A 13,278-nucleotide genomic window follows, 5' to 3' on the forward strand; every position below is an offset into this window, starting at 1 on the left:
TCACGCTGCTTCGGCCGAACCGTCGTCGTCGCCTCTGCCCGCCGTTGTAGCTTCAGCTATGCGTCAGGCGGTAGCTCGCTTCGAGCAGGATCTGCCGCGAGAGACTTTTTTCCGCTCGCTCCGATGCGCTGTTCCCACCAACTAGTGTCCATAGATGCGAGAGTGTAGCCACGTCATCTGTAAACCCAGCCAAGCTCTGCCTTTACTTCTAAATCCTCCCCAGCCTGGGTTTTCGCAGTCATGACCACAAGGAACACCGGTGGAGTTTTCTGTGTATACTGGGCCGCAAGATTGTCCATTGGCGTAGCGATCTACCGCTTCTATTTAAAAGAATAATCAGCCTGGTATACCTCAAAGATCGAAATAAAATGAATTGCACTGATTTCGGCGATCCGTTTAAGCAGCAAAGCTATGGCTCCCGTTTGGTCCTTCGAGTGTTGGCGTGGAGTTTCAAAGCGCGGTGTAGGACCTGTTAGTACAAAGGAAATTTACCTGAAAAAATAGTAAATAGAAAAAACCCGAGGAAAAATCTCAAGACTACTTGGTTTCAAATTTAGCAATAGCTGCACACAAATATCTAATGGGAATAATGTAGATGAGACGAATAAATGACATGTGGGCACACACTGCAAAGACTGCAGAGATTGTGAGTGTAGGCCACATTTTGATAAGACTAGGATTTTAGCCCGACACGAGGATCAATTAACAAGAGAAATCATCGAGGCCTACCAGATAGTTTCTTTGAAAGACAAATGCGTTAGCACAGCTTCTTTAGCATTCATAAAGAAAGAAGTGCAATTCTTATCGAATCATTCGATTTTACCGTGCAAAAGTGCCTTTGTAACGCAGTCGTTTGAACTGTCATCCTTCACTTTTTGTTTTTTGTATTTGCTTGCGCTCCTCCCCTTTCCTTCTTTCTTTAATTCGCTGTGTATCTTCCCGTATAAAATCAGACATCACAGTTAAAATAAAACGAGCGCTGTGTCCCGCCCACGTCTTTCGTCCTTGTTCCTTTCGCGCTTACTTACACGATGAATGACCAACTCGCCCAAGAAACCACATCTTGCAAATAACTCACCTCCTGCGTTCTGCTGATGGATTTCTTATTACGCGCTTCCTTCGAGAATACGTTAGTGCCAAAGGCACGTATCGATTGTCATGTATCACTGTCATGCAATCGACTGCCGTGTATCACTGGGGATACATTGTTATGTATCACCAATGCACAAATCGCTTTGTTACCAGCATCCTTGTTCCAATTCGCCGGAGAAAGTTTCGCAATGAGTCAGCATATTTATTGTGGTAATTTAAAGAGCCTCGAATATATTTTTTAGAGCTTTGTTTCAAGAATATTTGATTTTAACTGCGCACATAATCCCGCTCCTCTTGTACCCCAAGCAGGGCACTCTCGAATGAAAAAAGAAAGCAGAAAAAAAGAATTCCTACAAAACTATTATCCACTGGGTTTTCTGAGCCATTAAACGAACAAGCACAACAATTTAAACAAGGTATTTTTACTGACGCAGTCACTTTCCCATGTTTGAACGAATTTTGTCGGAGCAGAAACCCGCAATAGGCCTCAAGGAAATTTTACTGCGATAGCCTACAACAGCTTATTTTGCGGCGCGTACTCGACATGGTCGTCACCTGTACTCCACGCGTGCGCCGTTGGAGGCAGCGTTAGAGGGGAAGAATTTGTGGTTGAGCGGAAGCGCGGCTGCTTTGACGGAATGAATATATCCACGACCACAAGGAGAGCCCGACTACTGAGAAACTTGCGGCTAGCGTTTTTTCTACCTTGTGAAATCTTGCGATTCCGCGACTGAAACGAGGTGCGTTCTACCGTTTTCTTTAGCGGAGTGCCCCAAGGTGTCGCCAGAGAATCTGGTTCATTTCCAGGTAAAACTCACCTGGTCAGGCTTTAAACAGCAATGTAGCAGGAAAAAAAATTCCCGCGCCTTCCCGCGAGGGGAACACGAGTAAATGCAGAGCATTGGGGCCTCAGTACTGGTTGAAGGCAGTGTTGCTTCCATCGCTTCTTCCGTGATGCTGGAGTAGCAGACACGAGTAAACGTGGGAGCGAGCGTCAACCAAGGAAGGAAGGAGCAACGCAGTGACTGAAACACGAGCGACCGCTAGCCGCTATGTTTGCAGCGCGCGCAGTAGAGGGAGAGCAGTACGGGGGCGAAGAGCGCGCATGCGCAAGCAGCGCGTGCACCTCCACGCCCCACCGCGCTGCTATCACGCACCTGTTACGCCGAGACCGCGACGGAGCGAACGGGCTGACTACGACGCATGCGCGCGACAGCTGCTGTTGAGAGAGAGGAGGGAAGGAGAGGCGCACCTGCTGCGGACGCGAAACTGTTGACACCGTCCGACGCAGGAACAGGCGAGGCTAAGAAATGCTCTGCATTTAATAGCATACCTGACATTGGGTGACAGCTGCCACGGTGGTCTAGTAACTTCGATAGATTGCATTCATGGCATTATTTTGCTCTCTTATTCAGAATATGCTGCTGTTCACACATTGCTTAGGCCGTTTATATCACTTTCGATTCCATTCGTCGGTGTTTTTCGTAGTATTTTTGCAACAGGAATGAGCACGAGGTTGCTGTGTGTTTAATACTGCTTCTTTTGTCGTCTGTTTAAGACTCTCTACAGAATACAGTTTAAAACTTCCGTCTAAAGTACAAAGAAAAAAGTCGAGCAATAATTTATTTATTGTCCAACGAATATTATAACCGGTGTTATGTGAATCCAAGATTTTTGACATTATTGGCAGGCAGTGCAGGGGGAAGGGGCGCTTATCTCGTCTCTTATTTTAATACAGCTCGCAAAATGCGAGTGTGGCGTTTTAGCATAATTCTTTTCCCGCTCTCTGCTGTGGCTTGCCAGAGAAGTTATATGTCGCCCCAAAGACCCACCAAGCCTTGGATTTTTAATCACGATAGTAGTACTTTGGCTGCTTAAACTCGGAACTGTTGGTGGTTCTGTGTGTCTATCTGTCCACCTGTATCTCTCTCTTGATTCAACCGCCCAGCTGAAGTTAGAAAAGTTGTTGAACAAGACGTTTATACAGGCAAATCATTTCTAAGCTTCTAAATCCGATGGCAATGCTCATACTCGTCAATATTGTTGAGCAAAAACAAAACATTAGGTCTATTTGAAGTAAAACATCAATACATAAGGGATATTTCCAGTAGTCTTTGAATTAAACACAGATGGCCGCCTAGTTAAATGTAAAAATACGCCTAAAATATTACAAAAGCTGTCACCCGTGACTCTAGCCCCTTCTAGAAAAATCCAACAGCGAAAGTAACCAAAGGCTTCTGTACGGGTGGAACACGCGTGGAGCACTGGGCCGCGGTAAATTTAAATTGAGTTGAGAGAAACCTCTAGCGTGTTCAGCCTGGGAGGGGTGAGACGGCAAAAGAAGAGCATCAGACGAGCGCGAAAGTGAAGGGAGGCATTTACGTGGCAATATCGTCTTTATACGACATTTGCAACGCAGTGAGCAGATACGTTGCCAATGTTTTCGCTCCACATTGCTCGAGTGAGCGCCTGTATACTTTAGGGCCATTTCGTATGCTCCTGGTATATGAAAGGGGAAGGGGCGTTGCATGGCGGGAGCGGCAGAGATGCAGTCGGCACTCAAACGCAACTGCAGCGAAGCGGGGACATAGGCAGCCCGTTCCTTTTTTTTACGGGGTTTGTAGTTTAACTCGCCAGTGAGCGCTTGGGATCAATTGAACTCAAGAAGTCACTTTGGTCTCCCTCCGAACATTCTGTTCGTGCCCTCTCAGTTGAGGTGTGCATTCTTGGGCTGTGGTCCACACAGGGGGTTCTGTGAAGTGGAAACAAGTACACTTTATGACGTTTCAAGTTGCCAATTTGCTTTTGTGCCTCTCACTTCCTGTGAACTTTTTTTTTACATTCGCGCCCGTGTCCTGCTATTACGGAGCAGTAACAAGTTTCATTATTTTCATAGTTGGCAATGTGGCCATGGCTACAAAATATCATTCAGAGTAGATCACCTTTTTCGGCCCAGATGGGTGGTATGTCGTCTTGTGAAGGAATATGGTGCGCTTGCGTTCTAAAACAAAGCCTAAGGGTTCTCACGGATGGCGTCTGCAACACGAAAACGCCCTGCAGAAAAGCCAAATTTTTCTGACGATTATGATGAATAATCGTGGGCGAAGTAAAAGAAAAAACGCTTCACTAGCTGGAATTCAACCTGGGTACCTGGCGTTATGAAACCGGCGTGCACCTGATTGCTCCATTTCGACATTGTCGAGACTCAGTCCAAACTCACACAACCAAAGAATCCATCACGCGAAAGTCTGCGTTCAACCAACGTCGTCGTTAGACGGAGAGCGGCATAATTTTTGTGTGTGTGTACATGGCCGAATTCAGGTGCTGAGATAGATGTATTCGCGAAGTACCCTGTAGGCGGTGTTAGCGGGAAAGATAATGTAGGGAAAAGGTGATGTCCAATAAAAAATATTCTTATGTTGTCTGATGAATTCACGTCGCTATACAGCTAATCAAAAAGATATTAACCGTTTATGAAATAACTTTTAATCAACCTGTTATTTCAATCCACAATCATTAGGGCGATGCACCTATGGGAACACCATTGTGCGGTCCTTCAACCCTGCTTTTTTTTTCTTGCGTCAAATAAATTGTCAGGGTGCTATAAGAAGCATGAATCTCTACAGAGGACAGAGTGCGCCAAACAGGGCTACTGTTACCAAAGACGAAGGAAAATGACATCACTACCATGACTACTAGTACCCAAGAGTTTCTAATTCGTTTCAGGTGTGCCCCTTTTAACTTTACTCAAACTATCTTGCCCCCTTTATTTTCCCCTTCTCCGTTAATTATAAGTGCGCGACAACGTGAAATGAGAAGGCAGCTATGAGACTGCCTTGAGGGTATAAATAACATGATGAATGACTCTAAGAAAAAGAGCAAACTCACGTTGACGACGGTCTTCTGTGTAAAATGGCCGATAACCTCATTTCCATACAATACCAAAATAAAGCACCCCAAATGAATAAAACGCATGTACTGAATACAGTAAACGCTGCGTGGAAACAACAGTGAGCTATAGACTTCAATAGCGGAACAGCAATGGCTAAACTTGAAACAGGTAATGTAAGTGGTTTGAAATTGCCATAGGGTGAAAATAAAAGGGAACAACGCAAGCAAAGCACGACGGGGTCTAATTTTTACTTTTTTGTTTGTTTTTCAACGCTTGCGTAATGGTATTAGCTGAGATGAAATCTGCCCAAATAGGATTGAGTAATTGGTGCCATAGGTACACAGAAATTCTTCCGAATGCAAAAAATGCTTATAAAGGCGAGAAAGTTTTGCATTGAAATCTGAGCGTTGGGAAAGGTCGTCAAATGGCAAATTTTGCGTACCAGAATATGGAAAGAACCTACAGAGCTCCATACAGCACCTTGGGGTAATTAAAGAGACGGTTGTGGTATACTAGAAGGAGGAGGCTGGAAAAATTGAAATAATTAGCCCTATTTAAATGTCGCCGCAAATTTGAAACACGAAGAAATGGCTGTATCTTATGTGTTATACGGAAAAAAGATATTTAAGCGAAACTGATACCAATGGTGATATCTTGCATGTGAAGTATCTGTTGGCTTGACATAATTACTTTGGCAGGCTATTCTCTCACAGGCACCCACAGATAGGTATATCTCGATCCTTACAGAAAAAAAAATCTGTTGTGCGAGTACTGTGTGCGCGAGTGTGCACCAACTTGTGCCTACAGCGTACCAAATTCTCTGTAAACCACTGGAATTCCTGCTTTCACAGCTGAAAATTATTATTGGCCTGGTGGTATATACCAGCCTTGTTAAAAGAAAATTCAGATACAGCTATGATATGAATCGCGGCGTAGTGGAAGACTCAGGTTCAATGTAAAGCACTTGGGATCTTGAATGTGCGGCACAATATCAATCCACAGGCGCTTTTTTTCGTCCGTGAGTGAGTGAGGGTGAGTCAATAAACTTTATTGCGAAGAGCTTCGGGTTCTGATGGGTGCGCACCCGCCCGGTGGGGGCCTGCTCTAGTCCGGGAAGCCCTGGTCCGCTCTGGCTTCCGAGACCCTCTCACTGGAAAAGATTCCCGTATTATGTGGTATGGTCCCGAGCTCCGGTTCCAGAAAGCGCGGTTTACGCATTATAGCAGTGATAAAGTGTCTCTGCTCGCGCATTTACAATACATTTTGCAGAGAGATTCGGTGCTGTTAGGCATATTTCGCATGTGATGTTAGAGTAAATAATCGCAGCTGCATCGTAATGTCAATGAGATCCCAGAACAGTCGATAAACCCCAAGTAAAGCACGTGGAATGAAAAAGCACGAAGCGTATAAAGAACAACGCGTGTATTGGGGAACGCATAAAATAAAGCCATCGGCCAAACCAAAATTGCATGATAATAAACTGCACGCGGCATGCCAAAGGCAGTAAAAGTTCTTAAAAGAAAGTCAATTACCTTGGCTGTATTCCATGGTAAGCCCTTTAAGTCTGCTATTCACAGCGGTATAAACGAGTTGACTAATGACGCGTTTAGACTTGCGGGTATTATAGCGTCGAGAAAAAACAGCTACATGTTTGTTTTGATAGAGCTCATTCTGAGTATACGCGGGAAGAACTAACTTGCTAAACAGAGCTAAGCTAGCGAAGTCACGTTGACAAGAATAAATATGAGCGCAGTTTCGGTTTATTAGAGCACATACAGTGTAATACATGTAATACATCAAAAGAAAGTAGGGAAAATTATAAAGCGCCCCGCTTTAAAAAAAATAGGTGATATATTTTTCAAGGTATGCTTGGGCCGGCCGCCTAAAAGAGACCATATTTAACTTCGAGGGGGAATACTGTAACATACAAAGTGTTTCCGCAATTGTAGCGGTCCGCCGACACGCTAGCACTATTTGTTACCTGCAAATCGTGTCCGAGTGATCGCACGTGTCCCCAATAACCGTTCGAGCGTGGCCGGATACACGCACGGTATATTTGCGGTGGATGTACCTGCGTGTTCCCGCCCGTTCCTCTGCAGTGGGTTCATAGTGGTGTGATCTCGTTGATTCGCAGGTACGCGAGATGAGGCACGAGAACGTGACGCCTTTCATCGGCGCTTGCGTCGATCCGCCCAACATCTGCGTCCTGACTCTGTTCTGCGCCAGAGGAAGCCTCGAGGTGGGTATCGATTGTGCCGCCTATTCGTCTGCTACCTCAGCTTGGAATAACGTGCGTTGTGGTAAATGCGTTCCATCTCCGCTCCGCGAAAACTCGATTGGTATTCTTTGAAACCCCTGCGCGAAGGAAGGAACGAAGAAGAAAGGAGGTAAAACAAGGCAGGAATGATATTCAGCCTGTGGTGTAGATTGGTATGCTGCACGTGGCAAATAGGACAAAGGCAAAAAACGAGAAAAGAGAAAAAGGAAGGTGAACAGAACAGAGCATGGATAGGTGTTCCCAGAGTCAGGACAATACGTCGTCCAGTTCAGTAACAGCGGCTGAAGGCATTCATAACATATTATTAGGCAGTTTTAGCTTCACGTACGTAGAAGCGTCACGTACGTAGGGTTTTCACGGATGATGACTGCGGATCCGCAGAACGCAAAGGGTTGCCGTGAGTCTTACGGGCGTACGTGAGATTCTAATGTTTACGTCGCGGTAATTACGTAGCTTCCGCACGTAGGCTTGACCAACATAGCGGTGCCCTGCCCTCCGCTTCGCAGCGATAATAGCTTCCTTGCTAATCCCTAGGTGCGATGTCGTGTTCAAAGCTGTTGATTTCGCCTTTAATTTGCCCTATCAAGCCCCCTTACGCAAAGTTTCAATCGAAAAATAGCTTTTTTTTTCAGATGGAAGGGCGATTGTTCTGCTGTTAAGCCTGACGAAGTAGCGTTTGTAGTCGTCAGGGCTACGAGCTCGCGTGATCACGAGTGGCTACAGCAGTGCCTGTGTCTGTTAGTAGATGGCGTTAGAATAACGCGCGGCTATTGGCACAGAGCGCGTGCATCAAGGTGCCCTACGCGCGGGGTGCGCGCGTACGTGTAACTATCAAGGTTTCAAACACATGCGCGTGGGCTATACGTATACTTTTCTCTTTTGCGTACGTGAACTCTGTAGGAACGTGAAACTAAAACTCTTCATTCAATACAGGTTCGTGGCTCACAAAAAGCGTAGTAGTACTGTTGCTGCTTTGTTGGCCGATGACGGAGAAGGCCAGTGAAAGTCGATTCACCCCTTTACATTTTCGAAAGCTTTTCTAGGGATAAGTGCACAACTACGCCTGCTGGATAATCTTCGCTTGGTACACTTCTCGAGTACTTCTTTCGCACGCACATGCATTGTTTCACAGCTTACGCTGACCTTTGATCAAGCACTTTGCGATGTGAAAGGAACATGGCAGAAATAAAACGGGCAAGAAAGGACCTTCCACGAAATGAAACAGCACCTGCGCATTAGGAGCTTATAGGGTTCGCCTAAAATAATTTAGCTCCGCATGTGTAGGTTCTGTTACATTTGGTGATACTACTCCATTTTACTAAACTCGCGAAGAAAGAGCTGTTCACAGCACTTCTTTCAACGAACATTCCGATATTGTATGATGACGTACGTGTTTTATCTGATGTTTATCATACATTACCTGCAAGCCAGCTGCAAGTACGGTGCCGAAAACGCAGTCTGAACATTCTTACTTGACAGCCCGGTGAAGAGTTCGCTCTTGTACCGTGTCGGTCCCAGCCACCACAACAAGTAAACTGTAAGTGCTACGCATAAGGCAAGCCTTTATTAGATCGGGGGGCTAGTTGTGTTGGGATGACAGCTTTTGTAGTTCGCTGAAGTATGAAATAATTAAATACGTAAAACAAAGAAGAAATTGGTAGTTCTGTAAACAAGAGGAAAGCAGGAAACACTGCAACCTAATAGATTTTACGTTGCGTAATAAATGGTATTGAGTTAAGGGACAAAATACGCAAGCATCTCTGTTTGTGGCATCTACGGGCAAACATGACAAAGGCAGAGAAAAAAGGTTTCAATGCAGTAGGATTGCCAATGCGCTAAGTGCGGTAAGTACGTCATTGATGAATACCGAGAAAAGTGTGATTAGGCCAAGGAAAGGAACGAGAGAAAAAAAATTTCTGGAAAATCATATTGACACTTGGTATTTGTTGTATCAAGGCTCTTACCGGATATTTTTTCTGAGAATCCTAGAAACGCCCATACTTTTGGCGCGTATGGTTGGTTTCTCTAATCGGCTGTTGTATTTAATATAAGAGGCAATAACTTGCCCCGCTTTGACTTGCTTCTACCAAATGACTAAACACTTTTTTGGTGCCACAGTTCTGTTCGCTAACACTGCGCTATCGCTGCCTACCTCACTGCATACCTTGCGAAGTAGTGGATCGTAAGCCAATATATCTACTTAGGCCAAGTTGTGACCCCGGATCCCAATCATGAAGCAGAGATAATTAGAAAGATAACAATGATGTGGAGTGCATTCGGCAGGTGTTTTCAGATAATGAATGGCAGCCTACCATTGTCCCTCAAGAGGAACGTGTATGACAGCAGCATCTTACCGGTACTCACCTACGGGGCAGAAACTTGGAGGCTCACTAGGAGGGTTCAACTTAAATTGAGAACGACTCAGCGGGCAATGGAGCGGAAGATGATAGGTGTAACATTAAGGGACAAGAAGAGAGCGGAGTGGGTCAGGGAACAAACGCGTGTTAAGGACATATTAGTAGAAATTAAGAAGAAGAAATGGAAGGTGGGCAGGGCATGTAATGCGAAAGCAAGATAACCGTTGGTCACTAAGGGTAACAGAGTGGATCCCAAGAGAAGGCAAGCGTTGCAAGGGGCGGCAGAAAGTGAGATGGGCAGATGAGATCAAGAAGTTTGCGGGGATAAATTGGTCGCTGTTAGCCCAGGAGCGGGGTAATTGGATATTAATGGGAGTGGCCTTTTCCCTGCAGTGGGCGTAGATAGGCTGGTGATGATGATGATGAGCTCTGTTCCCATCCAAGACTAGCTATGTGCAGCATACAACGAGAAGCCTGTTTTACATCCTTCTCCTCGACCTGGTTCGAATCCCGTATACTTCTAGCACAATTGGCGTGTCTTGTTTCCTTTCCAGTAGGGCTGGCGGGTCGCGCGATATCACCAGTTGGGCCAAAAGGTATACATCTCTACTCAAAACTCTCCGTCTGAGGCGGTCGCCCCCTGCGGCAACTTCAGCTTCACTAAAATGTCGCAAAGTTTCTATACACACCAGAAACAACGATATAAGGTTAACGTTGGTGCCATATTTCCATAACAACATATAAATTGCAGTCCCTTGCCCAAAACGTACCAAAAAAGTACACAAATAGAATTACGCAATCTGATACGCCAAACGTGAGCGTTCTGAGTTTTTCTGTAAAATATAAATATTGAATATTTCCTCGTATATTCTATATTAATTGCAAAAAAATGCTCATATTTTTCTGTAGTTCTATGGCAATATACAAAACTGCAGTGATACGATTTCATTTTGTTATTTACTTTCTGTAGCACGGTATTAAACTGTGTTGCGATTGGACGTGAGGCTTTGTTTATTATAATATTGGAGATCGACGCGGTGCATTGTCGATTTGCCTTTACAAGCGTCTTTATATTGTGTTTTATTTGTATTTTTTGTTTTTGTTCTTTTTTTCTTTTTAAAAATTTGCAACTTATGTATAGTGAGTGTATTTTTATTCGTTACTTCTACGGTTTGTTTTGTGTAAAAATTATTACATGATATTATTCTGTGTTTATCTGCCGACCTGCTATCAAATAATGTAGACTGGTACGTTCACGCTGGGTGCTATGTGCGGGCGTATGGAGGCAATTGGCAATATGACTTTTTTATTTTATACCAAAATGATCTGCTGAGTAGGCAGCATCTAGCATTAGGCTTTTAATATCTCTTGCTTATGTTCGCATTTCCTCATTTTTCCTTCTCTTGTAATTTCTTACTAATCTGGACCGGCTACACTTGTGCGACCTTTTAATGAAAACAAGCAAATTTGCTGCTAGATAGCAGGGGCACCAGCCCTGGGGGGGGGGGGGGGGGGGGGCGTGCTTAGTCCGGGATGCCCTGGTCCTGGTCAGGCTACCCGGGCTCTAGCGACGACTTCTTGTTGCGCCGCAAGGTCCGAGCTGGTCAGCCGGTCCACCCACTGCTCGTAATTAGGGTTGGGGCTTGGAATGGCCTTCGTATTCTCGGTGAAGCACCATTGAAGCGAATGGGAATCACTTGCAGTTGAACGAATTCGTTTTTCTGGAACATTTAGTTGTGTATTTGCATTCCCATATAATAACCTTAACAGGAATCACCAAAAAGGAAGCAAAGCTTCGTCAACCTTCGTCAACTATTTTCTTTAGAAGCCCTGTGTGTGTTTAACACGGTTCTCCAACAGCTTACCGCCACTCGCGCACATGTCTGAGCCTCGGCCGAGAATTTAGAGTGGGGAAAGAACCGAGGCGAGATATAATTGAGGGTAATGTGGCCTTTCAGCCCGTGCTATTGGTGAAATAAATAGACGCGCTCCATAGGAGTACATGGCCGTTGTGCACGTCCAATCACGCTGCCGCACATCCGCTGACTCGACGGTGAGTTATGTGAGACTGTGTTATTAATTGCGAAGTGGTCGGGTTGTGTGGTGCCTCTTATATGAAAGCAGCTCACGGATGAGAAGCGACGCCATTCCTGTACGCATTGTACGTTCGGAGATGACCCATTTGAAGGAACGCTCGCTCACTACCTCACCGCTCCCACTCGGTGGTTTTTAGACTTTTTTTCGTAAAACCGATATATCTGTTGTATTAAGACCCTTTTAAACGAAAATGTGTTCTGGTATACTCGAGCGGCCCAACCCTCGGTGAATCCTTTCCATTTTTTCATTACGCAGGACGTGCTGAAGAACGAGGACTTGGACCTCGACAGCATGTTCGTCTCTTCCCTGGTGGCCGACCTTATCAAGGCATGCCCGCTTCTCGTTTACGCTGGCCCAGTGCGTTGGTTGGTGGCGTGTGCGGAATGCGTCGCAAACGCATGAGCAGGTTCAATGCTCACGTCTGCTACAGCTCACCCGTACGCATGAAATGATAAGTGCCAGTGTGAATTCTATTACCATCAAATGAACCCATCCACCGCGGCCATTTTCTAGTGTCGCACGAATTCGACACAGGAGCGTCCACAGAGTAGTCCACCGCGTGGGAACGTGCCTTGTGAATTAACGGCATTGTCAGCGAAGGGGTGGTCTTGCCGCACTAGGGAACCGAGAAAGAGTTTCTGTGATAACTGGTGTGTGCAGGGTTGCTAAGGTGCATCTATACACTCGAAATACTTCTGACAAGAACGAGCTGCAGGATTACGTTGTTCTTCTGCGCTACGAGACAGTTCTCACCTTGGCTGCGCGCAAAATACAGCGTCTACACACTGAAGCACGCAAGGACACTCCAAAACAAAATTTGTGCGAGGGAATTGCTTGAAACAATGCTTTACATTGTACCTTGTACCAGTGGGCTTTGAAGACACCTAGTATGTGTCCTGTTTTCTTTCGTCCGGTAAAGCTTTGTGATTTATTTATTTATTTGTTTATTTATTTATTTATTTATTTATTTATTTATTTATTTATTTATTTATTTATTTACTTATTTATTTATTTATTTATTTATTTATTTATTTATTTATTTATTTATTTATTTATTTATTTATTTATTTATTCCGGTACCTTAAATTCCCATGGGGCGTTACAGAAGGGAGTGGGTTTTTGTAGGAGTAGTAGAAACAAGAACTGCATTAAAAGAGAAGATTGCGCGGCAAAAAATGCGGAGCCATTCATGCGTAAACAAAGGCGTAACTCGCTGCAAATGCGACATCCGAATACGTAGGATAGGTAAAAATCGCACTGGAAAGCAAGGACGGAAATGCCACAAGCAAAGGCAACACACAGAGCGCCACTTGTGCTAAATAGCAAAATAAATTACCATTGCCAAAAAAAGAAAAAATATACACACACACAAAACAATATACACACGAAAGGACACAACTATACCATGCAAAGATGTTAAACAGCTGAGCAAAATGCGTGCATCCGTAAGATTGGCTATACCGGTTGGCAAGCGGTTCCAATCGTCTGAATGTTTTAGGTATGAAGGAATGTAAACGCTGATTACTACGACAATGAGGGACGTCCACTTAGAAAGGGTTATT

At 44.8% G+C, this 13,278-nt stretch overlaps 1 protein-coding gene across 1 annotated transcript in view; it reads left to right on the forward strand.

The window, feature by feature from the left end:
• Positions 1 to 13,278, forward strand: part of Gyc32e (Guanylyl cyclase at 32E) — a 258,216-nt gene that overhangs the window by 222,508 nt on the left and 22,430 nt on the right. Inside the window, exons 15-16 of the mRNA XM_077671235.1 lie at positions 7,119 to 7,223; positions 11,972 to 12,043. Of these exons, the coding sequence (XP_077527361.1) occupies positions 7,119 to 7,223; positions 11,972 to 12,043 (177 nt within the window). The remainder of the gene's footprint in view (positions 1 to 7,118; positions 7,224 to 11,971; positions 12,044 to 13,278) is intronic.

This window comes from Haemaphysalis longicornis, unplaced genomic scaffold, assembly GCF_048455015.1.
Source record: "Haemaphysalis longicornis isolate Haplotype H1 unplaced genomic scaffold, Haemaphysalis longicornis Haplotype H1 scaffold_5, whole genome shotgun sequence".
NCBI lineage: Eukaryota > Metazoa > Arthropoda > Arachnida > Ixodida > Ixodidae > Haemaphysalis > Haemaphysalis longicornis.